Below are 26,475 nucleotides of genomic sequence, written 5' to 3' on the forward strand. Positions count from 1 at the left end.
TAGAAATATTTCGTCTTCAGTCTCACCTTGAGCTCCACGATGCTCTTGTTGTCCTTGGAGGTGAGTTTGGGGTCCTGGAAGAGGGGGTCCTCCACGTAGATCAGATCCCACTGATCCGTAGAGTAGCCGTCCAGGACAAACGCCACCTTGGTGAACACGGGCGGCTGTCGAGCCAGTTTGGCCAAAGAGGGCGTGGTGCACTGGATGGACGTCCGGTTCTCACCGTACACACAGCTCTAGAACGAGAGAGGCAGGCAAATGAAAAGCTTATTAAGGGAACACACAAACATTTGATTGTCAGCTGGTCTCCTTCGATATTGTTATCTCCGCCAGACGTCAGCCTGCAGGGAGAGCATGCTCCCTTTGAGTCAACTCAATGGTATTATTCAAACAAATTGTTCGGTGTGTAATGCGTACCGAACCGACAGCCTCGTACCGAACGGTTTAATACAAATGCGTGTATTGTTGCACCCCTAACGTTGATGCATAAAGGAGGTACCGGCCCACCTCTACCTCTCAGCTCCCTCCAGGTCTTCCCTCCGTCACTATGCAGAACCACCGTGCGGTAATCCTCCGTTTGGCAGTTTCTTTAATCCTCAACACTTCACATGAGACGCCACCTGTTTTTTTTAGCCTCTACAGTGTTTACACGCACGGCCCGAGGGCACAACAGAGATTCAGCCCGGCTTTTGAGCTCACTAAGAACCCCCAGTGAGAGACAGAAACACCCTAAGTCCTTTTTTATTGAGGTGTGGCGGAGTTTCATCTTGTTGAGGTTTGACTTCTCCGGTTACATGGCAGAGATCTAAACCGTATTAAGGTTCGAATCAGCCTGGGTTTGGGTTGCTAAAGAGGAACTTGGACTTCATGTCCGTGTTAGAAGAATCCTGTCCTGTTTCTGTGGCACAAAGCTCTCGCGTGATGGAAATGAACTTGTGCAGAAGAAAGTACGGTGGAGGTTGAATATAAGCTTGTGTGCTGAACACCCCGATACCAGCCGAGTAGCACAATGTAGAGCTGCTCGAGGGCAAACGTCACGATTGTTCTGGTCAGTACTGAGATCACGATTACTCAAACTGAAAAAGGCAGGGTGCGCTGGATTTAATGACAAAATGACAGCATCGATGCGGATCAATAATTGTTTTATCTCGATTAGCTGGTTTTCATAATCGTTGATACTTAAAAATCCCAAAAGCGAATTTAGTTTGTTTTTTTGGATTAATCACCTAGCTCTAGCGAGGTGATTTTATTGAAACGTTTAGTCTGTTTATAGTTTATTATGATGGCAAATATGGTTGACTTTGGTGCAGTTGAGCCTTTAAATTTCCCTGGTTCAACAGTAAAGTTATCTGACCTGGAGGGTAGAACCGGTGGACAGTTGAGCAGAAACACTTTAAATCTAGATTAAAGCCTCAAGTACAAAGTATTGTTTGTTTGCAACGTGGCTCGTCTAACTCTGTTCTCGCCTACGTTTCAATAAAGTAAATAAACAGCAAAGCCACTGAGCTGTCCGCCCTTTTACCAACAGATTATGGGAGAGAATTCTGAGGAAGGAACAGCATCCAAAATGGAGGAGTTACTGGGATCTGGATCTGGGGCAACGTTCCCAGAAACAAGAAATCAATACACGATAAAAAAGGGAAACGGAAAATAAATGGGTACACTATTGTGAAAGCTGTTGTTGATACGAGCAATGGGAGCAGTTAAGTGTTTATAAAATGTTCTGTTATCCTCTTTTTATCGTCGATACGCTGTTTCACTCATGGATCACAGCAGACGCCCTCGTTTGCGTCTCATCTTCCATATTTCCTCGATCGAGCTGAGGTTACAATTAAAGGAGGATGTGTTTCATTTATCACGGAGACTGTGGTTTGTTCATCACGCAGAGCAAACATCGATACGCAGCAGTTATAAGAGGTGATATTCCTCCACGCTCAGAACAAACCGGACTCGTTTGGCTGCTCGCTGAGAGATCGATGCTGATGTTTGCGCGGCGGTGGCCAATGATAGCGTGTGTTTATCTTTTGGGCTACAAAAGGTACACGTGTCCTTGAGTGGATACTGGTGCACGAGGACAGACACGAGGTGCTCAGTGGTTTATAATCTAAGGCTTCAGCCTCAACCTTTTCTATTTGTCACGATGTTAAAAGAAACTACTTCAGCAGGGGCGAATATTTTCCATCAAAACCATTCGTACCGGCAGCAATGCAGCTGTTTGACAATTGCAGCACTTTTTCAATAAAAGTTCAAACAGATTCCTGCAGGCAGAGGACCAACTACACAGGATCACATCGCCCAGAGCAACATCTTTCAGTCTGTCTGACGTAAACTGTTGCGCAGCCTGAAGTTACTGGAACATATTGTACTGAGTGAATCTGAATTCCCCTCTGGTTAAGAGTTACGCAGTTTGTTGATCTAGGGGCTTTTATTGTGAAAGGTAAGAATGGAAGAAATGGATCTGGTCTGCGCGGCATTTGTCGAGGTTGAAAGGAGAAATACAATTTGACATCTTGATTGGTTTGATGCCTTTATTCAACAGTGAGAAAGGAAAATCCACATTGTTACGGAAAGAAATTGCGTTTCTGTTTTTGGATGTTCTGTGTGAAAGTATTCAAGATAAAAACTGTTTGAATATATATATATATATATATATATATATATATATATATATATATATATATATATATATATATTGACTCACCCCTTGTGTGTATTTGAGTTCAATAAGTTGAAAACCACCAAAAGAAACAAAACTAAATCTATATTTTAATTGTGTGAAATAAAACAGACCACATAAAACAAACCATCCTCTGAAGTTTAGAGCAGTCAGGAACCTGCTGCCCTCTTTGACTTCGGTCTACAAAGTTTGTAACACAAAACCCCCCAAAAAAACAAAAAAAACTCAACAAACTGGTTGAAATCATATCTGCCTGCAGTAGCAGCAGCTCTGTCGCTGACACTTCCTCGTACGCTTCCTAATCTGCCTCCCCAGTGAGCTTCAGCGGCCCAGATGGACGCACGCGAACACACACACACACACACACACACACACACACACACACACACACACACACACACACACACACACACACACACACACACACACACACACACACACACACACACACACACACAAGACATGGAATCATTTAAAAATACCCACATGCTCGTTGAATGTGTCAATATGAGCGCTGGGTCGCCCAACAAAAGCAATCCAATTAACCTCCACACACCAATATGGAGCGAGTAGAGCGGGACTGTAGGGTGGGTACCCCCCCCCCCCCCCCCCCCCTCCCTCCCTCGCTCCCTCCTCCCTCCTCCTCCCACGGGTGCAGCGAAAGGAAAAATATCCTGTGAATTAGTGGAAAAATCAGTCAGTTTCATTGTTCAGCGGACGTCTCCTCTTATTTAAGGCCGAGGAGGTGAGGGGCTGTAGGTCGGCAGCAGCTGTAAATACAATCGCTCAGAGAGCCGGGGGCCGAGAGCTTTTCACTGCGGGGTGATGAGAGAACCAGCGATCCCCGAAAAAAAAGAAAAAACCTCCGCCGTCCCTGAAGGATCATTAGTGTAACAGCCTGTGAAAAAGGCCAAGTCATAACGGAGCTCCCACGTACAAAAGTGCCTGTCAAATGGAGAGTGATTAATACCAGCAGCGTTTCCTACCACGCTGCGTCGTGTTATTGTTTTCTTTGGCTTTCACGGCCTCCAGGTCAGCTGCGTCTTTGCTTATTATCTAGATTTTGAGGTGTACATTTCACTTTCTTCTTCTTCTGCAACCACACGTAATGTGTTTTGCATCCTCTCCTTTTTTTTTTCTCCAGGACTCTGCTGCTATCTCTGTTTGTTTTTCAGACATTCAACTCTTTTGTTTTACCGTTGTGCCAAAGACCAGCACTAACCTGCAATCATTAATCATTTAACGATACTCTCTGAGGTACAGATTGACATCTGTTAATACAAAGTCTCCCAGACGTAATCCATTCGGCCTTTTTTAAACTCCCATTTAAGAAAGTCGGACTGACAGCACATAGACGCTATGCAATGGGTTCTTTTTCCAAAACTTTTATAGAATATTGTCCCATCAGCGGCTCTCTCGATGTCGCAGTCGACATTAAGGGTTTTCTACATGAGAGCGGCTCGCCGTCAGCCTAACGTCCACCATCCGGCTCCCCCACCGTTCAAGCTGGCCTCATCCACCCGTTACGGACAAAATAGTGCCGTAACTCAACAAAAGCCCACTGCAGAGTAGTTTTGTTGCCTAAACGTGAGTAATTATTACACGTAAGTATATTTGGAGAGGATTGTATGAATGTAACGAGTGTGTTGCTGTGTTTCGTAGGAAAACTCACGATTATATTTTACATTTCATGAGATATCATACAAACCGTTGTGTGAGGATTCATGCTCAGGTAAACACCGTTAGCTCCGTCAGCACTGTTAGCCGCTAGCCGCCGGCCTCAGCTGTCGCCATGTCGAGAGCCGTGTGGAGGCAACAGATGCTAAAGACGTTACGCGTTCACTTTCATTTCTCTTCGTCCTCTCAGAAACCCTCCCGCTGTGGGAAAGGGAAGAGGGCTTCGTGAGGCGTTCAGGTGTCAGCAGGAGGGATCGAGCCCGCTGGGGTGAGATTGGAAGACGACTCGAACACGAAACGAGCCGATTGTTGAATACAGGTGACAGGTGTCAGGATACGGTGAAGCCAAACCAAACCATACATGACGGTTGCAAAGCAAGAACTGCTGCACTCCATCTGTTTTGCGAGTGATCTGTGAATGTTCACTGTTTTTTCATGTATGTGCAGCCCCCCCCCCCCCCCCCCCCCCTAAGCTTTGTGACCATGCCAGCTTTTCACGACGGATCGTAAAAGAAACCACCTCTTTCATGTGTGTGGGAAAGCTGAGATTGGCTGAGACCAGGCTTTACTGGAGATCTGAGAGGCAGATATCAAGTCAACGCTGGGTGGTTGTTGGACTGAGACCCCTGAACGTCTTGGTTTTCTTCCTTCTCTCCGATCTCCGATGTGCAGATCTTGTAAATTCCCGCCCGACAGGGAGAACAGATTTCACCAACTGCACCGAACATCGTATTGTTTAAGGGTTCAGCTCCGGAGGCGCGAGATGCTGGCTCACATTACCCACGGTGCCGATGGAAAAACCTCTGGGACGGTCGGTGTGTGTGAGAGACCCGTCCCTCTATTTTGAGGGGTTAAGACAATAAGACACTCATACTGTCCCGTCCCAAGGCTGAGCCTCAACTCATCCCGTTTACTGGAAGGAATTTAACAGGCGACAGCTGGGCCCCGACGGGGCATGATCCCATCCTAAATCATTAGCAACGATAGCCTTATTTTACACTGCTGGCTTCATGCGCTCGCTCTCTCTTTCGGGAGCTAGAAGTTTGTGTTTGTTGTTTCTCTCTGTTCTGTTATTCCAGTTTAAACAACAAATACAATATCGGAGAGAGGGGTCCTCTTCGACGCGCCGCCTTTCAGTCACGTGAGAGTCGTTTACTCGTCACATCTTAACGGAGAGGATTTAAAAAAAACACCTGAAAGTGAAGTGAACCCTGACTGCTGGTGTAAACCGCGCTGCAGCACCAGGTGACCCCACTCCTCTAAGATTACAGGTGAAATTACACCCAGTGAACTCAAGCACAAGCCAGAAAAAACACCAAACACATGTTTGGTCTTTTTTCTTATTTGGCAAAAATAATTTGTTATTTCTTTCAATGCCTATCCTAAAAAAAAAGTGTTTTGTTTAATGAAATGATACCTTAGTGATCGATGAGCGCGGTTCCGGTCCGTTTTTTTTAAGCACTTTCACATTTTCACGTTGTGCTAGAATCCAGCTAATGTACGAATCTTTGCATCAAAATAAGATGACAGAGCGTCTCCTAGGAGCTAATTAAAACTGGAAGTGATTCCACTTTTTACATCACGATAAGACTTGAAATACGGTTCTGCTTCACTTGAAGCTGCCGCTGCAGGGTGAGCGCACAAGTGAAGCTGTAACATCTGGGCTTGCTGGCTGGCTGTTAGTTTAAGGAAGCTGTGATTGATATTCTAATTATTGTGCATCCCTAACACCGCCTGACCTCTTGCCAGTGTAAAGACAGACATGTGTAAAATAAATAAATAAATCAGTCAGGGTAGTATGTGATCACTAACAGAGTATTTCATGCAATGCAAACAGATATTTAAAGCCTTAAAATGTCCAGTTTGCTGTTTAAAACTGTTTAAAAAACAACAACTTTTAATTCACCCAGAGAGAGTTGACCGAGGAAACGTCCACGCGCAGCAACACACCGTCGACCCTCAGAGGCAGACGCGAGTCCAGATGGGTGTCGGGTGAATCAGGGATTTTGCGAAGCGGCAAATTTTTGGATCATAAACCTGATTTTAGAGACCGGAGCTCTCCAGAGACCCATCAACCGCTGACCTGAACACAGGTCAATGACCAGGGGAAGGGAAACTGAAAGACGAGACACTGCAGGGAGTGTGTGTGTGTGAGACAAACAAGGGGAGAAAGACGGATTGGATTAAGCGATGCAGTGAAGTTTAGAGATGGAAGTCATACGTGCTGTGTATCAGCGTGTGTGTGTGTGTGTGTGTGTGTGCATATTTACTGAGCGTGTTATGATGTCCTGACTGAACCTGCAGCAGCGAGTGACTCAGGATGACAGATAACATCACTACAAAGCCCTGCTTGTCCTCAAACTGCCTCCCAAAGGCCAACATTGAGAACAACACACCTTCGCTCCGTTTGTTTGTTGTGACTCACGAAGAAATGTGGCACCTTCGCTCTGAAAGAATAAGATTCTGTTACTGAAATACAAGCTGTTTTAAAAAAAGTCCTCAATTGGTGTAAAGACTTCTGAAGGTTTCACTTCTGCTGATGTAAAGCAGGACTCGATAAGAAGTTAAATTACTTTGATTTACTTTGGAGAATTTCGTGCAGTTGAATAGATAAAAAAGTTTCCTCCATTTATCCGTTTTCTCTCAGAGGATGCTGTATCGCTTCAGCAGCAACTGCAATGAAACTGAAGCTGTGAGTCGGTTATCTGAGCGAGCTGTGAGAGTGGACGAGGAGGTCAGCGAGGTCACAGAGGTAGTTTCTGTGGTGATGTCATCATTACTTCAGACAGCACCGACTCTTTTATGGCTGAAGACAATTGTTGTTATTTCCCCTGAATGTTGTCTCCGTGTTATAAAGTGAAGGTCCAACTCTTCTCATGTCGTTAATTATGTTCCAAGCAGTGTTCGATCAATTCACCCGTTAATATGTTTCTTTCTGTAGTTTTTGTCACGAGTACTTTAACAGAGAACGGCAATATTACGTGGATAAAAGGTGATGTAAATTCATTTTATTTGAGCTTTCGCACGTTGTTCACACTGTAGTGTACATATTCAAAATGTACACTCCTGTGTACAAAGACAAGGAGTCTTCATAGTCAGGACCAAGATTGCCATCTTTAGTACTTATGACACTTAACCCCCAAATTGCTCCCGTAGCTGTGCCTACGGTGTTTGAATGAGATAGAATCTGAATTGTAAGTCGCTTTGGATAAAAGCGTCTGTTAAATGACTGTAATGTAATGTAAAGTATTACTGCTTTAATTAAACCTTGACAAAAGGCAGCGCAGACCAGATCTCCTTCTGTTCTTACTTTCACAATAAAAGCCCGAGACATACAGACAGAGTGACTGTTTACCAGAGGGAACTCAAATTCACTTAGAGCATTTCACTTAAAGGAAACTCAATAAAGGATGTTACAGGAGCTCAGTCGGTACCACAGACTCCCTCAGACAGACTGATCTGGGTCTATAGGGTCCTGGTAGTTGGTCCTCTGACTGCATGAATCTATTTGAACCTTTCATTGAAAAAGTGCTGCAACTGCAAATTTGCATCGCTGCCAGTATGAATAGTTTTGATGCAAAATATTAGCAGGCGAGTATTTCACATTTTCGTGATCCTATATTACAACATATAGAATGGCTGCGATCAGCCCTTTAAAACCGTTATTACTAAAACCAAGCACTTTGACTTATGACCCGGATGACAGTTTGCACATTCGACGTCACTTTAAAGGCCCTTATAACTAAACTACATCAATTCCGGGACATGTTTGATGGCCTGCAGACAGCGCGGTGAAAGTGTCAGGGTCGGGTAATTTAAAACACCTCCGAGCCAGCTGCCAGTCTGAGGGAGCGATGACATGCTTCCAGCTCGCAGTATCGTTTCCCACCAATAAGTAGAATAAAGTCTGAGGGGAGGCTGAGGAGAGCCGGAGCGTCCTCGAGGTCTCGCTCCGCTACCGTGCGTCAGACGTGACAGCTGGATCCCGCAGATCAGACCGTGGATTTTCCATTTCCTTTCTTCTCCAGTTTGTCTGACACTTTAGCTCTTTTCCGTTGTCTAGAACTCTTTTTCTCTGTTTCTTCTGGATGTTTTTTTTGGGGGGGGGGGGGGTTTAGCTTGTATAATGACAATACCATGCATGTGACAGCGAGGTATTTGCCTGCTGTTCAACATGTGATATTCCTAATGGGATCTTTTTTAAAAACCATATAAGGAGACGCAGGAACTAAAGAAGAAGTTTCTGGTAATTTGAGTTATTTTCGAGTTCAGTTCAGTGTGTCCACCTGTTCTGAAAAACACGTCTTAAGAAACCTTGTGTTTGTCTCACTGAGAAGACATTTACTGACAGTATTTACTGAGGCACAATGTAATGAATGAATTCCAGAGGAGGAAAATGAAACCATCATCTGTTGAGTGTTTGATGGTTATTTTTGTGCTTTCTTGTTTCTTGCTTTCTCACCAAACTCAGATGTTTTTTGTTATTATTTTAATGCAAGCTGATGCAATTGGTTTGTGTGCAATTTTCTTGGGCACAACTACTTTTATTTCCGTTGTACAAAAGGCAAATTTGTCAGCGATGGAACCCCAAATATCAAGAAAATCCCTCCGTGCGTTCCTGAGATGTTGCGTCCATGAGAATGGACCGGACAGACGGACGGACAACCCAAAAGCTAAATGCCTCCGTCAACGGCTCTTCTTCTGCTCGCCTTCTCAGCTTGCTCTCTGTTTTGTTCTCTGTCTTTTCTTTTTTTTTTTGAGCAGAGAATAACTTTACTTTTACTGTCATCAAACAAAGAGAAACCCCCTAAATCGATATGAGAGTACTTCCTTGTTTTATGAACGCATGCAGCGGTGCTGTGTGTGTTGGACCAATCAGTGATGGTCGTCCCAGCAAACACCAGCCTCAGAGTTCCTGTACTTTCAGGAAGTACCACACCCCGAACCAGGAACCTTTTTAAAATGTCTACAGAACTTAATTTAGATCCTGGTTCCTGGGGAAAGTTCCTGCATTTCCACTTCTTCTCAAGGAATGCTAAATTAAAACTGTTTTTTATTTATGATGTCAATGTGATGTTTAAACAGGTGTTGGAAAGTTGATGTGCAGAGATGCAAAAGAGAGACGTCTGTCTCCAAAGTAGCAATGACTTCCTGAGTGTTTTAAAGTTCCTTTTCCCAAACAATTCATGAATGAATTTAAGGTCTACACTTGTAGACGAGTCTTTCTTTGCTTCACCAAAGCTTAAACTCAACTCAGCTCGTGCAAACTTTGTAATCCAAATAACGGATACCTCATATTTTCGGGATGTGACACCCTTCTTGTACTCACCACATGGAAGACCTCGGCATCCTGACCCGTGGTGAGGACCATCTGGGGCTGGAGGCCGGACTGGAGGAAGAAGCCGTGAGCCGACACCGTGCATCCTCCGCTACAGTGAAGCGGATATTAGCGTTAGCATCAGACAGAGACACAGTAGATCCCCACTGGGAGGGACCCTGCTGTTAGCGTTAGCAGTTTAGCCACTCGTCACCTCCTACTCGTTTCCTCCTGCTGTAAAGCTAAAGCATGAATCTGTCCCCCTCAGTCACACTCGCTCTCTCTCTTCTGTTCCTCCGCTCAGGGGAAGAAACACGCGAGAGCTCAAATTAGGAGGAAATGTAGACATTGACATTGACAAATAGTGACATCCAAAGCATTTCTGAAAAATCCAAATATGTAAGAAGTTCAGAGCTGGCCAACACACAGATGTGGAGCACGGATTAGCGTCAGAAAAATGGCCGTAGAAATAAAAAAATTATAATTATGTCGGAACATTTTCTTGGGATTATCTGCAAAACATTTGCGCAGGAAATAAAGTTCGGGCAGACTTCGTAAATATATGTTTGACCAAAGAAAAATGAAACCGCGACAATAGGACGTTTTTAGTTGCTATCGTTATCGGCTGAACGGTGCTCCGGTAGAGTCGGCTGTTAAAGACCCCCCTCGTACTTCGAGATGTCACATGTTTTCAGACATTTTCCATCTGGACGGGTCTTTATATGAGATAACAGATGAGGGATTTTCCTTCACCGCGTTTTTTTCTCATCCTACTGGTGAGAAACGGCTTTAAGACTGAACCCCCCCCCCCCTCCATTCTGAGTGAACATAACTGACCTGATGAAGGAGCGTGAGGGCTGGATGCTGTTGATGATGGGGTCTTGGTTGTAGGTGAACGGGACGGGCGCGAGACGCTCCACCCAATCCACCGTCAGCTTCACGGGTTGCTGGGAGGGAACGGCGTGCGGAGGCGTCTTGCAGGTCAGCATGTTGGACGTCAGGCTGAGGTCGGGGTGGTAAGGGGGGGGGGGGGGGAATGAGTTAACACACAGGATATGTTGTTGTGTTAGCATGTACAGTGGTAGCCATTGTCCTCCATTCATGCATCGCGTTAGTCCTGCAGATAATTCCCGATTGAGTGGGAGAGGAGACAGAATGAGGAAAACAGCGAGAAACAAAGACCTTTGACCGACTTTAACCTCCAGCTCACAGGAAAAAAAGACACATTTGAGTACGTTTAACAAACACAATCCCCCTGCAGAACATATGTACTCTATTGTCAAACTTGCCAATCTTGAGACTTTGGAAAACCAAAGCGTGGTTCAGGGTTCTTTGTTAAGACTTTGCTTCCTGCATTCTGGTGACTTTTAAAGAATTGGAAGTACTGTAGAACTGCAACAGCATTTTCATGTTAAATACTTTTAAATTAAATACTTTTAATTCTCAAAGAATATAGAATGAATTGGCCCTCTGGTGCAAACTTACGTGAACCTCTGAAATAAACTAATATCCATCAGCTTTTAATTAATTTGTTCATTTTTTGCCTCACTCTCCATTTCTCAGTCTCTCAATCACTGAAGGCTCTTTAAAGAAAACAATGGCACCACTGTGATCTTTCACCCATTATTTCAAATAGCTTGCGCAATGCCACGGCGTCTTTTTGCTGCGTCAGCGTCAGTCCAACTTTGACCTGAATTCAGTGCATTTTGCCCATAAATAATATATAAACAGCCGCTGGAGGTTGCGTGCACGGCGGCGGTGACAGCTCCCCAAAAGTGAAGCCAAAACATCTGGATCGCCCCCCCCGACGGCTGGCGCTCCATTTGATTTGCAGGGAGCAAGCTTTTTAAAAACCTCAGTATCTCAGTTGATCCTGCTCATTTAATTGTGAAGCTCTCTTCCGCCGATAAACAACCTTTGGTTGAAGCTGTATTGTTGTCGTGAGTGGAAACAGTAGGGCTTATACACAATGCACAGGGCCAGAAACAGGTTGTGGTAACGAAAAGGAAACAAAAACGGTGTAAAGATTTGTCAGAAATCGGGAGAAATTCAGGAAAATTGTGACACAGCGAGGAAACCGGGAAATTCTTAAGGGGGTGGCAAGTACGCGTACTGTACAACATCTACAATTCATTCCTAGGAAATAAAGAAAAAGGTCGAGAAAGTATCACAGCCACTTGATACACTTTACTTTTGAAGAGCTGTTTTCTGTTATGCAGGAAGAGAAAGGACAAAAGAAAAGCTGTGAACTGACCTCTGGATCTTACAGGCTGCTTTCCCTATCGTCACCTCGCGCTTGTTCCCGGTGTCCAGGAAGGCTCCCCTGATGGTCAGCATGGTGTTCCCGGACTTCGGCCCGAATGTCGGGAAGATTTCGTGGATCACGGGGTCCTGGACGAAGAGGCACTTTCAACAACTCTGACTTAATGCATCGCGCTTTGCATACATATGTGAATATATGTTGAACTCATGTCACATTCAAAAGCTTCGTAATTCTGCACAGAGCGGAACCAAAGACGGCGTTTCTTACCACAAAGGTGAAGCCCTCCATCGTGGCGACCTTGTGGCCACTCGTGACCTTCACCGTGTGTCCCGACGGGGTGAAGTTCCCACTGAACACTGGGGAACACTGCATCACAGTCCACCTAAGCACAAACACCCCCACCACACCAGACAGCACACAGACCACACATTATTCTCCACCACAGCCATCAGCGTTTATCCTAACTCAATGATGATCCACCGCACAAAGAGGCAATCTTTATTATTTCCTCCCAATTTGTAATGAGGTTGTTTGTGGCAAAAAGGGGCTTTTGAATTGGGCCCCAGTGGATTTGGGAGAGTGGAAAGAGATTTTTCCCAGCAATTTCTCAGTTAGGGAAGTCAGGAGGGGGGGGGGGGGGGGGGGGGGGGGTTCTTAACATTCTTCCTTCAACACAATACCCCCTTATTAAACTCCTGCTCTCCCCTATAAGACTCCAGTGTACCAGTCTCTTTATCTCGTAAACACCCGCTCTGTCTCTCTTTTCAGACGGCGTGGGGCTCATTTTCTAAATGTCTAACACGCACACTGACGTACAAAAACTCACAGGCATGAGATGTATTTTTTTGCAAGACATGGAGGAAAACCCCCAAGAACCACACACACACACACACACACACACACACACCTGTTGATGTTGTCCTGTCGGGGCAGTCTGCAGGGAGCTCCCGCCACCTCTACCGTTACCTCAGAGGCCTTGAAGCTCTCCGTCTTGTCGAAGCCGAAGTTGCTGCCGCACATCGTCACGACCGTAGAGCCTCGTATCGGCCCAGAGGTCGGGAACACCTGACGCACAACACAACATTTTAAACATTTACTCCTCAGTCTGGTAGAGACTGGTAGAGACCTGTCAATCACCATGTAGCCCCGCCCTAAAGCATCCCCTGCTTTATGGTCTGTGTGACTCTAAATGGACCAGAATTTACTAAATGAACATCATGCTGTATTGAAGAAGACTTGAAACTAGAGATTGAGACCATAAACTCATGTTTACAATGTTTACTGAGGTAATAAATCAAGAGAGAAGTAGAGTCATTTTCTCATAGACTTCTATACAACCAGAGGAGTCGCCCCCTGGTGGACATTAGAGAGAATGCAGCTTTAAGGCACTGATCCCGACCACATTCAAACTTTTGGAATGTCACCAAAAAAAAAAGGAATGCCAATTCATGCAGGTTTCTATCAACCGGCGTGGAGCAAATAAACTCTGCCACAGCGCAGTTTTGTCTTAAGTTGGTGCTGGAGGCTTCGCATGAGAACCGGAAACAAAACAAGTCATCTCATCTCACGATCTAGTGTCCATGTGTCATGTTGTCTGGAGACAAAGACGAGCATTCACACGTTGTGTGAAGAAGACGCCGAGGGCACAAACAGCTGATTTATTCGTGCAAGTTCAACGTTTCGCAACGTCACAATATGTTTTATAGAATTTAGCTTCCACGCAGCTTTTCTAATGCACATGAAAATATGTGAACTCAAAATGAGAAGACTTTCCTTCATGGATCATTGGAGCGTTAATTATGCTAATTTACAGTTATCATGAGATTGCACTCGTGGCATTTATCATGTTGATGCTGGTTATTCAAACAAATTATTTGAAGTTAGGAGCACACTTGCACGAGCTCAGAACAAATATTATGAGGTAGGTGTGGTTACCTTTGTGATGACAGGTGTGCAGAACTCCTGGGTCCAGAGGGAGGGGGGGGGGCACTGGTCGGCTCGGCTGCAGCGTCCGTCACACCAGCCGCATTCGGTCACCCGCGACGACAGCAAACAGGAAGTACAGGTGGTCAGCTGACCACAGCCGGGGCCAATCAGAGGGACCTTAGTGATCTACAGGGAGAGGAAGACGAGAGAAAGTCTGTTTGTGCGTCGGACGGAAATGAAGAAACACGAAACACAGGACAGACTTAAACTACTGAATCTGTAGAATAGCGTTCTCTGCGTGGCATGACGCTCCCGATTTTGCTGAGGAAAGAACCAAAAAAAGGTCTTTAATCTCTGCGGTTCCCGGCCCACCTTGTTTCCTGTCGCCATCAGCACGGCTCCGTCCGAGCCGTCGGCGTCCAGCAGCGCTACGCCGACAGACACGGGTCTCGAGTCCAGCCGGAAGTTGACATGTGGGGAGGCAAATCGGGAGAACAGCACCTGAAAGAAGAAGGAGGAGGACGCTGAGATCATCTTAAAAGGGTTATTCATTTATTGTGACTCTGGCCGGGCCTTAAAGTATCACAAGCTCACAAACGCATTACTTGAAGGCCAACAAGATGGATTCTCGCGTGATATCGTGAGAATCCAGCTGCCCTGCGAGGTAATATTCAAAATGCTTCAAGAAGAATACTTCTTTCTAAGACATTTAACTTGCAAATAGACAAACTATTGTTTTGCTACAGATAGTGAGCTTTAAACCAGACATTGTTTAACTAAAGTATCAAGTTATTGACGCTAAGCTACAACCTTAGATCTCTTATGAACAGTGAAGTCTCCAAAACATGTAAGAAATATTAGTAACCTGTATTAATGCATTCAAATGTAATCTGTTCTGAATGAGTAAATGACACAGAAATCCACCTTAAATGATCTATTTGCTTTTTTTTGCATTTTCTCATCAGATAATCCCGCAGGTCATCTGAGGACAGCCGGTTAAAAGGCGGGATTTTGTTCCACTTGTTTCCCCGTCGTCGCTGTGTTTGTACACCGATACGCAGCGTGAATTTAAAAAAGAAGGAAATATCACACGGAGTCTGAAATATACAACAATAGATCCTCAGCATCGCCTGAAGGCAAACCAAGCTTCAGGATGAAAAACTGGAACCCGTTTTTTTTTGGCGCGGCGCCAGCACACCTCGACTGGGGGAAGTTTGGTCGAAAGGAATACGATCCAGGATTGTGTCGTCTTTTCTTCTTTCACTTAAAGAGTTAAAATGTTTGCTCTTAGCCCAGAGTCATGTCGAGGAAACAAATGTTTTGACAGACCTCTCTCGATTTAGACGTATCAATCGGTGCAGCAGGAAAGGAACAGGTGTAACTAACACTAGTGACCGGTTTCCACCGAGACCTTCCTGGTAATATTGTACCCGGGAATACTTTTCATGGATCTCGAAGTTTCTTTCGAGCCGCGAAGATTCGGCAAATGAGTCTGTGTGTTTTATGAAAATGCTCGCAGCAATGTCTGTGAGTTATCTTGAGTTGCTGGGTCATGATTTCTGCAAAGAGACATCGCCGCTGAGTGTTTGAGCGCCACAAGCCGAGTGATGATCTCTTGATATTGAAGAGGAGGCCGACATCTCTACCGCCGACATCTCCAAAACTCAGCAACTAACACCAAAAAGAATCTAGATTGATAAATGGCACGACAGGTACGAGGACAAGCGTGTATTTTAGATTTTTGGGGTGAATTGTCCCTTTAAAGTAATAAACCGTACACCAGCAACTTGACAAAAATGAACAGGAATGATTATATTATTTAAGTGCAAACCTTTTTAATGCAGCAACAAATTGGTCCATTATAAAATGTATGTAAACATAGAATATAATTGAATAAATAGGTCCGTTGTCACCGGCCCCTACCAAAAAGTGCTTTTAAAATAATAGTAAAGTGTATGTTATGCATCATATATTTTGTGGGTACAATAAATACCTTTTCAAAATGACTCGCCTCGCTTCACTGGAGTCAGAGACACTTCAAATCTTTTCAGTAGATTTCATGCAATTTGCATTTGACAGATAAAAATCTGTTCTCTGCAGCAGCTTTTAAAACCGCCTGCAGACACAAAACATTGATGTCTCGAATTCATTGCAATTCATTTGAAATACACACATTGTCTTAAGAGAGACTTTTAACCTGTTTACTCCTCCCACGGTTAAGAGAGAGATGAGAGACTGGTCTGGGAGGAAACATTGTGTCCTCTGACATGTTGGTCGGTGTTTCAGACACACACACACACACACACACACACACACACACACACACACGCGCACGCAGTCAACACACACGCAGTCAACACACACACCTGGAACAGCATTTATCATTTGCGGTTATGCTGCAATTACAAGCCCGGGAGCAAACGGAACAGAACAGGGTCTCTAATGGGGCGTGTGGTTGCTCCAGTTACACCGAGCCCTCCAAATTATACAGTTCCCCCTGTCGCACACACACACACACACACGCACGCACACACACACACAAAAAACAAAGCCCTGACGGTTTGAGGAGTATTCCAGTAAACACCTCTGTGTTGTGAACTTTAAATGTGATTTCTGTCGGTTGGCAGATTTTTGTTTTCCAGCGTCATTCCTCCCTCTGTTGGAGCCGTCACGATCAACGTCGGCTTTGTTACAGCGAGCATAATGGGTGGCTTTCCGCTGGGGACGAGGCCATACAACAGGCATCTCTCTGGAGGTAACAGTGGTGTAAATTACAGCTTATTGTATTCAGCAGGCTGAGGGGGGGGGAGGAGGATTGGCCTCCAAACACGGCCACTGTGTTATTCAAACTGAAGCCGAGGGAAACACTTCCTGAGCCAGAAAACTATTTTCTTTCACTGCCTCGACTCCACGTTGCCGCTTGTCTCGTCCCGCTGGGAGCGACCAGGAAAACGAAGTACACGAAAAGTTGACAGGTTCCTTTTTTTATTTTTATTTTACTTGCGCCAACAATGAAACGAGCTGCCAAGGAAGGCAAAGACGAACACCTCTCACAGACTCTTATTGTGGCTTATCTTTGGGAGAGAGCAGGTGGCCGGAGGGTCGCACAGTTCAAGTGCACGGCTTAGAAAAAAATCAGAGCAAATTAGGAAAGTGAATGAAACTGCAAAGCAATGAGCAAAGTGCTCGATGGGTTATTCCAGTTAATTACAACTTGAGTCATTTATATCCGTTATAATCACATTTTACCCAACACAGTAAGTGCTGCGATGTGGGAACAAGGCAGCCTGGAGGTACAGGGCAAAAAAAAGAAGGTAAAACCTAAAGTGAGCCTTCTTAAACTGCAGCTAAGAATCCCTCATTTGACAGAAAGACTGCTTACACATTATCAGCAAGTACAGAACAGTAGGTGAGGGTTGAAGCCGGATGTTTGGGTAATAATCTCACTTTGTCCTTCACATCACCAATTCAGCTTTGACTTATTTGACCTTACTTTTATTACGTAACTTACATCCATAACAAACATACTTATTTCAACCCAAACCATGGTGTTTTCCTAAACCTAAAAAAGACGTTTTGCTGCAAAATTAAATCTACGTTACTGTGAAGTTCCTGGGAACAAGCTTGGTTTTATTTTGAAAAGACGCGAGAAAGCGGAACCTGAAACTGACACGTCCATCACTGACTCTAGAGCGGTACGTAGAGCGCAATACAGCAACACAACATGATTATTAGCCACAGCTTTGACAATAACACCAAAGTTAAAAGACTGCAGTCGAACCAAAACATAAAGCTCCATGAACGAGGAGGACGATGTCACTGGAAATGAGACTGAAGATCTTTCTTGGTTTGGGTTTCTTGGAATCATCTTTCCTGCTTTGTCTCCTTCTCCCCCTTTTCTTCCTCTGGCTCCTCCCTCTTTCTTTGCTCTCTCTCTCTCTCTCTCCCTTTTTTATCTATTAACTCAATAAAAAATCTAATCAATTTAATCTGTATTCATTGTACTGCACGATCAGACTGAACCCTGTATCCCTAAATCATCAATACTGGTGCAGTCCTGGTAACGTTTACTAGAACTGTACAATATCAGCGTTATGGTTTCATTGAATCTTTGCCTCTGGTGCTCCTCTGTCAGACGATAGGCAGAACATATTTGATAAAATGCAGAGTTTTGCAGTGCAGGACAGCTGCTCAAACAATGAGCCTCAGCCAATTCAGCCAACTATAAAAAAGAGAAAAACAACCAAAAGAGAAAAAACTGAAGAAGCCTGAGTGGTGAGGTGTGTGTGTGTGTGTGTGTGTGTGTGTGTGGGGGGGGGGGGGGGGGGGGGGGGTGATGGTAGAGAAACACACGGCAACAGCTGCAGTGGACGGCGAGTAGAAAATACCGTGCGAGTGAACGTGTCAGCGGAGCCCGCCGTTCACCATTAACGTGCCGTTCGGCTTGTAAGCCCCCCCCCCCCCCCCCCCCACCATGCAGCTGTCGGCCCTTTATTTTTTTGTTCCACGTCTCTGTCGCCTTTTTTTGTTTTTTCCATGCGTGTCTTTTTCATTCTTGTGTTTCAAAAACACGTGAGGTAATTCAGCTTTCGCTTTACGTGTCTTGTTTGGGTTTTTTTCTCTCGGGGCCCCTCGCCGGACCGACGCACCGACACGCCGTCCCCCTCGCTGCACTTCACTCTGCAGCTGTAAGCCTCGCAGGAGTGCACGGTAAAAACCAGTACATGAAAAGGGAGAGAGAGTGAGTCACTGGTTGACGTGCAGACCTCGTCATATTGATTTAATTAAGCTGGATGCCAACATGCTATAATTCACCTGATGATCAGCACAACATCAATGCAACTAACGGACCTCCAACGGGCTGACTCCATCACGCTGCAGGTGCACTGGCACCAAAAAGCTACAAATGTATCCAATGTGCCAGGTCTGAGTGTGGAACGTCATGAAAACATATTCTCACTAAACACTGACTGATTTAGCCTCATTTTAACATCTTCTGACCTACAAGCTACAAAATGATATTATATTGATTCAACTTTAATTTTGGTTTTTAACTTTACTCACTTTACTAAACAGAGATTAGTTTTTAATTGTGCAACAGAGCTCTGTTTAATGTTAAATGTTGTTTTGCTAAACTAATCTTCAGATTACGTGAGTCCTTGTTGGAGCAACCCAGCCTTGAGCGGTATCGACAGGTCACGCACGAGACGTTGAAAGCAGCTGACAAACGATCAGGAGCTCGTAATCCACTGTTGGTTTGTACAACGATAGGCCAGACGGACTGTTTGCTCAGATGGCAGACTGGAACGCGGGCCTTTCGGAAGGCTCGATGAGCTCAGGTCAAAGGTAGGCAAATTGTGCAAACAGAAAGATCCTGGTGCTCGGTCACAGACTCCCACAACCTGCCTGCTAGCGGAGGGCACCTGGAGCTGACATGTGTGTGTGTCGAGTCTCCAGCAGGAGCGCTTTCACTGCTCACATACCAACATCCTGCCGAATTTACATGGACAATGAGCGAGGGGAAGCCGCTCTCTGTTTAAGCCTAACTGCTGGTATCTCCCATGTAAATGTTGGTTCCTGCACGGACAGATTAACATGAACGCGGTCTCGGGACGCAAACTCGCCACCGGGCCCCGAACCTAAACACGTAAACAGGTATATTTACGGCCTCCACAAGCAGCTAGAGTTTGGTTGCACAATAGCAAAAAGCAACCAGCAACCACATGTATTTCACCTTATTAGATACTCTCTTAAATTATATTTGTTATTCGGACGTATTGACTTACTGCCATTTTGCGCTTGTTTCACTCCAAACATGCCAAGTACAGCACAGTATACAACCCACAGATTTAGAAGAGCAAAAGCACACTTGAATTTAAATAAAAACCACCAACAACCAACTGGGAAAGAATGTATAAATATGAACATCACATGAAGTACAGAGCCACAGCTACGACCACGTAAAACCACAGTAAAAGATATCCTCCTACCCTTTAAAGACATTTATTGTGAAAGCGACTTCTTTACCTGTATGTGGCGTCCGTCGGCGGTGCCCAGGTACGCCACCGTACGGCCGTGCACTGGCACCACGGTGATCGACGTAACCAAGGTGTTCGTCAACTCTTTGTGCCAGTACTCGAGTCTCTGGACGAACTGGGTCACCTGCAGGCGGTACTCGCCCTCTTTCCCTTCGTGGGTTCCCTCGTGTGGGCCGCAGTCGTCCGATGAACTCTGCACAAAAGAAGAAAAAAAAAAAGGCATTCGGGTTAGAAAGAAGAAATCCCCGCGGAGTGCACCAAGAAAAACAAAATCTACAGTAAGAATAACAGTGGAGAGAGCTTCTTATTGTGGTTGCGGGCGTGATAGCGATACGATTCAAGGCGCAGCCAAGAAATGTCAGCAACGTCATGTTTAACATTGAAGAACATCCACTTTAAAGTAGTGACATTTCTTTTTACTGGGAATCGCCAGCTAGATTCAGATCTCCTTATCCAAACACTTTGCTCTCCTCGTTATATAATATCATGTTGGGCTATCTTCTTTCATATCTGGCCCCAGATGGGAGGAGGGTTAAGAACCAAACCTCCTAAGCCCCCCCCCCCCCCCCCCCAGCTACTCTTTCATCAGGCCGTGCTCGTAATGGAGGTCTCTCGGCGTGATCGCACCTCCGGGGCAAGTACACGCTTTGTCGAATAGAAGTTTAAGGAGACGGCAGGATTTCATGGGAAAGAGAAGACCTTCATGCTGTGTTTTTCTTTTTTTATTCCACGGAGAAAAATAACTTCTTCCCTCATCCAAACTGGTCAACCACATCTCTACTTTCTCTACTTGAGTTTAGAACCAAAAACCCGTCCGCTCCCCTCTTTGGCTTTTCAAACGTCGCTGGGTTGTGCAGATTGTTGTGTCTGGAGCCTTTGGAGCATACAGTGAAAGCACGGACTGCAGCCAGAGCTGGATTCAGGGCCTTTGCCCCCCCCCCCCCCCCCCCTCTCTCGCTGCTCTGCTCCGGCTCTTTTTGTGTTTAGTCATGGCCTCCTGTCCCAGCCTCAGGTTTCATTAATTATTAATGACCCAGAGGGTGCCGGGCCTCTTGTGGCTCTTAAGGTCCTTGACCTGGTCGCCTGACCAGTCCTGAGCTTTCTGTTGTTTTCTCAGCTTCAGTGGATGATGACCTCTTCACTGGAGTCACAAAGTGGTCAGAGGGGAGTGTGTGTGTGTGTGTGTGGGGGGGGGGGGGGTACAGGTAGAGTGATTATGAGGACCTGTGGACGGCTTCTTTCAAAGCGACCTCACTGTGCCGTTATTGCATGAAGTTTTAGCAGGAAACTACACTTTCCTCGGGGAATTGTTTGTGATCATAGTTTTCACCTTTTGTTGTGACTTTTAGACACACAGATAAACAACCCAGAAATGCGGGAAAAAGGAATTTTATAAGTCAAGGTAACAGAGTGGATCTGGTCCGCGCTGCCTTTGTCAAGGTTGAAAGGAGTAATAAAGTTTGCCCTCTTGTTTCAGCCTACAGATCCTCCCCGAAATACAGACGCAGCTAAAAACATTCTGCACAACATGATTGGGCGATTCCTTTATTCACTCTCTCCTGGAAAAAAAAACGACATCGGAAAAATATATTGAGGTAAAAATAATCCGCATGACAGAAATCGCCGCCACTCTGTAAAAGGGCCTTAAAAGGACAGTTCACCCCAAAATCAAAGATACATATTTTTCCTCATACATAGCATACATGCTATTTAGCATCAATCTAGATTGTTCCAATGGGAGTTGCAGAGTTTTGGAGGTATCGGCCGTAGGTATCGTCTTCCTTCTCTCCAGTATAAACGGGACTATGAGGCGCTCAGCTTGTGGTGCTCAAAGCGCTGAAACGAATAGTTTCTACATTAAACGGCTCACAACATGGTCCGCTGATTGTTTTGAGCATGTCATGACTGCTGGAAAGAGACAATGTGGTTAATGTGTTTACACTTTGATGAAATCTAGTCTGATTACATGGGATAGAAAGCAGACAATCTCTACACACAAAAAACCATCTCACTGAGAAACAACACTACAGGTAAGAGGACAAATGTGTACTTTACATTGTGGGGTGAACTGTCCCTTTAAGGGTAAAGACTGATCTTATTGCATCAAACTAAATTGGGTTTAATCGTTTACAGACACTTTTGATCTCTTTCTGCCTCTAAATCCTAAAGCGCTACCTCGTCAACGAGGCCACTATTTGTGGTTTGTGTGAAACACGCTGCATCATTTGTTCGGTGTAGATCTCAAAAGGCGAGCTTTGAAGATGAGAACAGAGGAGTAATAAATCAGGAGAGTTTCTTTCTCGGTGACATCACACAGCTGAGGAAGAGAAAAAGCAGAGACATCTAGCCAACCGAGAAGCAAAAGCCAGTGGCAGACGTTGGAGAGACAACGGTGCAGTCAGAAATGTGGAGGAAATTGAAAGCTGGCTGTCAACGTTGGATGTCTTTAGCGAGTCGGTGCAGCCAACTGATCTGCACTGAATTACTTCAGGGTTAAAGAGAGTGCAAACCGGATGAGAAGGAACAGTTTGTGACTGAAGTTGGATGAAGATATGGACACGTAGGAAGAGTTGAGGGTTGAAGTCTGAGAGAGAAGAAACGTCTCTTCATCCTCACACATGATGGACAGGAAGCCCTTTGATGTGCGAAGTAAACCTTTAAAATGTCTTTACCCAGAGCTTCAGCTTAAAATACGATCCATCGTAACTTTGCACTTTCAGAACAGAAAAAACATGAGAATCTGTCAAAACAGATAGAGGCGTCATCGCTGTGGAGATTTTGCCACGCGGCTCAATAAACAGGCCCTGGGCTGATTATTTTCAGAGCAAACAAACAGGACTTTGGGGGGTTTGTTCGGTTGAAGCGGAGCAGGACGATGGGAAGGAGGACGGGAAAGGGTCTTGGAGGCGTTCCTCTGCTTCAGCTGAGGTATGTCTGAGGATCAAGGCAATGAAACTGGGACGGTGGAAAGGCTGTTTTGATAAGCTCCGCTTGAAGCGCCGCCGTCGTTCTCCACGGCTGCTTCTTTGCTCGGTGAGAGAGTTTTAGAGGAAGTCACACCGACACCGACACGGAGGCGAACGGGTTCCTCCGGAGAGCAATGACAACCTCCATCGACTACCGACAGAAACGTTTACACTGTCAGTACCTTAACACTTCAGAAAAGTAATGAGGTTTGATACCCAGCCCTAAAGCATGAGTAATCACTGAGTATATCAACAAAACCATAAATGTCTAGTAATTCTGATTCCATTTGAAGTTGACTTAAAAACTCATTTTTCATCTTTCTCTTTTGTCTCTTGGAAGATTTACGGCGTTGGCCAGCGCCCCTGATGTTCTACATCTTTCAGCCGTTGAACAGGCACCGTGGGGCAGACACGTGAAACATCGCACACCTTTTGCCCCGTACTTAACCAGCAGCCATTGTCCCCAAAAACAACGACGTGGCGATAGGGTTTCGGTGTCGTGGGGCTCCTAAAGCCCTCGCGGCGCGGCTCAGAAGAGTCAAGAAGGGGGAGGGGGAGGGGGGGGGGGGGTGAAAGACGATCCGCGTGGTCTAATGTCGTTTTCATACTCTCACTGCGGCCCCTGGGGTCCCGTGTGTGTGTGTGTGTGTGTGTGCGTATAGACACACTAATGCCTGCATTATAAACCACGGACTGGGTTGCTAGCAGCAGAGGGTTTGGATACAAACACTGTCACTGGCGTGCAAAAAATAGGTCGGCGAAGGCGCTCTCGCTAATGTACGAAAATACACACACACCGTGCTGCGGAGGCTTAGCCCGAGTTAGCAGACGCGCACACACGCACAAAAGTGTGTCTCGTCGCCGGACGCTCAGCTGGCTCTCTCTCACTGGAATAACAGACCTCTGACCCCCCGGATTGCTTGTGCAATTTGCTCGCTCCGGGACAGCGGCGAGGCTCGGTTGTCGTCGGGGTGTGTGGAAATGCAATTTTTGTTTTAGAGAGAGAGAAAGTGAAACGCAAAAGAATGTGGAGTGCAGAAATAGGTCTTTGTGCGTCTGCGTGTTGTTGCGGGACACACATAAAGAGCGCTCCACCTGGACTCTTGGTGCACGCAACTCTGCAACCTGACTCTCAAGTTGCTGTAATGCCCGTGACGTGTGTGTGTGTGTGTGTGTGCGTGTGTCTGAGTACGCAGGTGGCTGGTCGCACCAGGCGCATGGAGCCATGTGTTAATGTGTGTGTCTGTGTGTGTGTGTGTGTGTGTTGCTGCAGGGGACTGTCAGGGTGTTAGGGACAGTTAAGGGAGTGAGAGAAGCTGACAATAAGGCGCGGACACATTCGAGTCACAACCCCCCCCCCCCACCCTGCCAGACGCCAGGCAGGACGACAGCTCTGTTTGTAATGGCCTCACACATAAACAGGTCACACAGGAGACAGGGAGGATAATATGTATATATATATATATATATTTAGAGTCAAATAGACCATAAAGCAGGGGATGCTTTAGGGGCGGGGCTTACTGTGATTGACAGGTCGCTACCACAGCGTTGTCCGGTCTGGGAGTTGTCGGTGTTTTTTGTCTTACAACTTTCACGGTTTGTTTTCAGTTCATGAAAATGAATTGTAACACTAAACTAACTTAACGTTAGCTCAGCAGAACAGATACTTCAGCTGTTCGCTGTTGTGCAGCACAGTCCCGTGATGTTACGCAACATTTTGGCATCAACTTGGTCCCCACAACATTAAATCTGTATCTCAGAGGTCACATGCTTGTTTCATCAACATTTGAGCCTCTGAACACCACAGGTCAATAGAGTAAAGACATATATAACTATTCCCCAGTTGATTACTTACATTAAGACTACTTACTGAATATGGAAATGATGTATTATCTTTCTTGAATACATGCCAATTTGCATACGTTTCCATAACAGAAATCTGAACATTGAATAAAGCCAGGTTCAAAGTTTTGTTGACGTATTCGTCAAAGGTTTTTACATAAATCACAAACTACTGTCAACAGCCACACAAAGTCAATTGACTCGCTCTTTTTGTGAATAAAACTTTGTATCATTCAATCTATGAACACACCTTTCTGCAACAACCTTCAGAATATAGAGAGGAATGAAACGGGACAGTCTGAAAGAACACATGAGAGCAAAATAGACCAACATCTCAGAATGGATCAGTCGAATTCTGCCCACAAACACACAGATTGGAGCGTAATTCTTTGTTTCTAATACAAATCACTTCCCCCTTTTCCAGAGTCAGAGTTCTCACACACCACTGGCAGAAACATATTGTTCAGCAAAGACACTGAAGATGTTTTAGCTGTCTGTCTCTCCCCCCTTTCCTGAGTTAAATGTTGCTCCACCTGCTCTCCTGACCCTCCTTCAATTCTTCTCTTAACTACCTTCCTCTCTTTTTTCTCTGCTTCCTTTACCTCCCTGCACACACACACACACACACACGTTAGTTGAATAATCTGTGTGTGTGTCCTCCAGGCTTCTCCCACACAGGAACAATGCAGCTTCCAGCCTCTCAGCGCCACTAAATCAGCCAACCTGACTGTGTGAATGATGAGTTTGCCTCCAACGAGAGGCCTAAAATATCAGCTCTGAGAGCTCAGTGACGGGATGATTTTTCATCGTCACTCGACAAAACGATTTGCTTTTTTTTCCGCGCGTATAAACAGAAAAACAGATCGGAGATCTGGGATTTATGAGACTCAAAACAAGGGGAAGAATGATGGGACTGCTGAGCTCCACTTCTACTTAGCAGCAACAGATGAGCTTTCCAGAGTTGGGTCAGACTGACACAGTAGCTACTGTTACAGTCTGCAGATCAAAGGCAGTTAGAGAGGTGGACTCCTTAGTACATTCTTACATGCGCCGACAGAGATGAGATATTAAGAGAAAACATTTTTCACATGGAGAAGGCTCTGTAATGATTCAATAAGGCCAATGTCTGTGGTATTATCTTAAGAGACGGGTCCTTTTTGCCGTTGATGATTGATATTAGGTGTCGTCCATGCAGCTCTTATCCTAGGTGTTTCATAAAAGCTCCTGACATATGAGACACGTTGCACCATATAAACCCGGGCTTGTCATGCTCCGCTTGCATTTTTCCGCATGAAGCATACAGTAAAACGTCCTCACGAGACTCGCGCGTTTCTGCCTGACTTTTATTTGTTGAGACGCTGAGGTCACATCGATAGTTGTGACATCTGCTGTGAGGATGCTGAGGCAGGGAACCTCATGATGGTTATAACAGGCTGCTCCTGACGTAAAGCAGACACGACTGTGAGCCTATTCTACTAATACACTTATAATAAGATGCCCAGAAGCACAAATTACATTTTTAATCAGAAAAAAATATGACGTTTTGGCTATTATTTTCCAAGTGAAACTAGAGATCATCTCGCAAACCAGTCGCAACACTAAATCGTGCAATAAGGGACCAACGGCTCCTTCCCCACTTCCTACCCCTCTACCCCTCAAGCGTCCTGGCTCCAATCCACACCCGTCTTCAAACTCCGTCTTCATTTTGATCTTGTCTACATATCTTTAAAGTCTTGTGATTGCATCTTGCTGTCACAGAACATCCAGAC

At 45.3% G+C, this 26,475-nt stretch overlaps 1 protein-coding gene across 2 annotated transcripts in view; it reads right to left on the bottom strand.

The window, feature by feature from the left end:
- The window catches only part of met (MET proto-oncogene, receptor tyrosine kinase), a 64,742-nt gene that overhangs the window by 20,776 nt on the left and 17,491 nt on the right, over positions 1-26,475 (bottom strand). For both annotated transcript variants that reach the window (XM_079163657.1, XM_079163656.1), the window contains exons 3-11: positions 19,888-20,091; positions 14,233-14,361; positions 13,870-14,046; positions 12,842-12,999; positions 12,202-12,316; positions 11,926-12,062; positions 10,509-10,673; positions 9,684-9,783; positions 27-236 (exon numbers count right to left, since the gene is read on the bottom strand). In XM_079163657.1, coding sequence (XP_079019783.1) covers positions 27-236; positions 9,684-9,783; positions 10,509-10,673; positions 11,926-12,062; positions 12,202-12,316; positions 12,842-12,999; positions 13,870-14,046; positions 14,233-14,361; positions 19,888-20,091 — 1,395 coding nt within the window. The remainder of the gene's footprint in view (positions 1-26; positions 237-9,683; positions 9,784-10,508; positions 10,674-11,925; positions 12,063-12,201; positions 12,317-12,841; positions 13,000-13,869; positions 14,047-14,232; positions 14,362-19,887; positions 20,092-26,475) is intronic.

The sequence above is a fragment of the Pholis gunnellus genome, assembly GCF_910591455.1.
Source record: "Pholis gunnellus genome assembly, chromosome: 7".
NCBI lineage: Eukaryota > Metazoa > Chordata > Actinopteri > Perciformes > Pholidae > Pholis > Pholis gunnellus.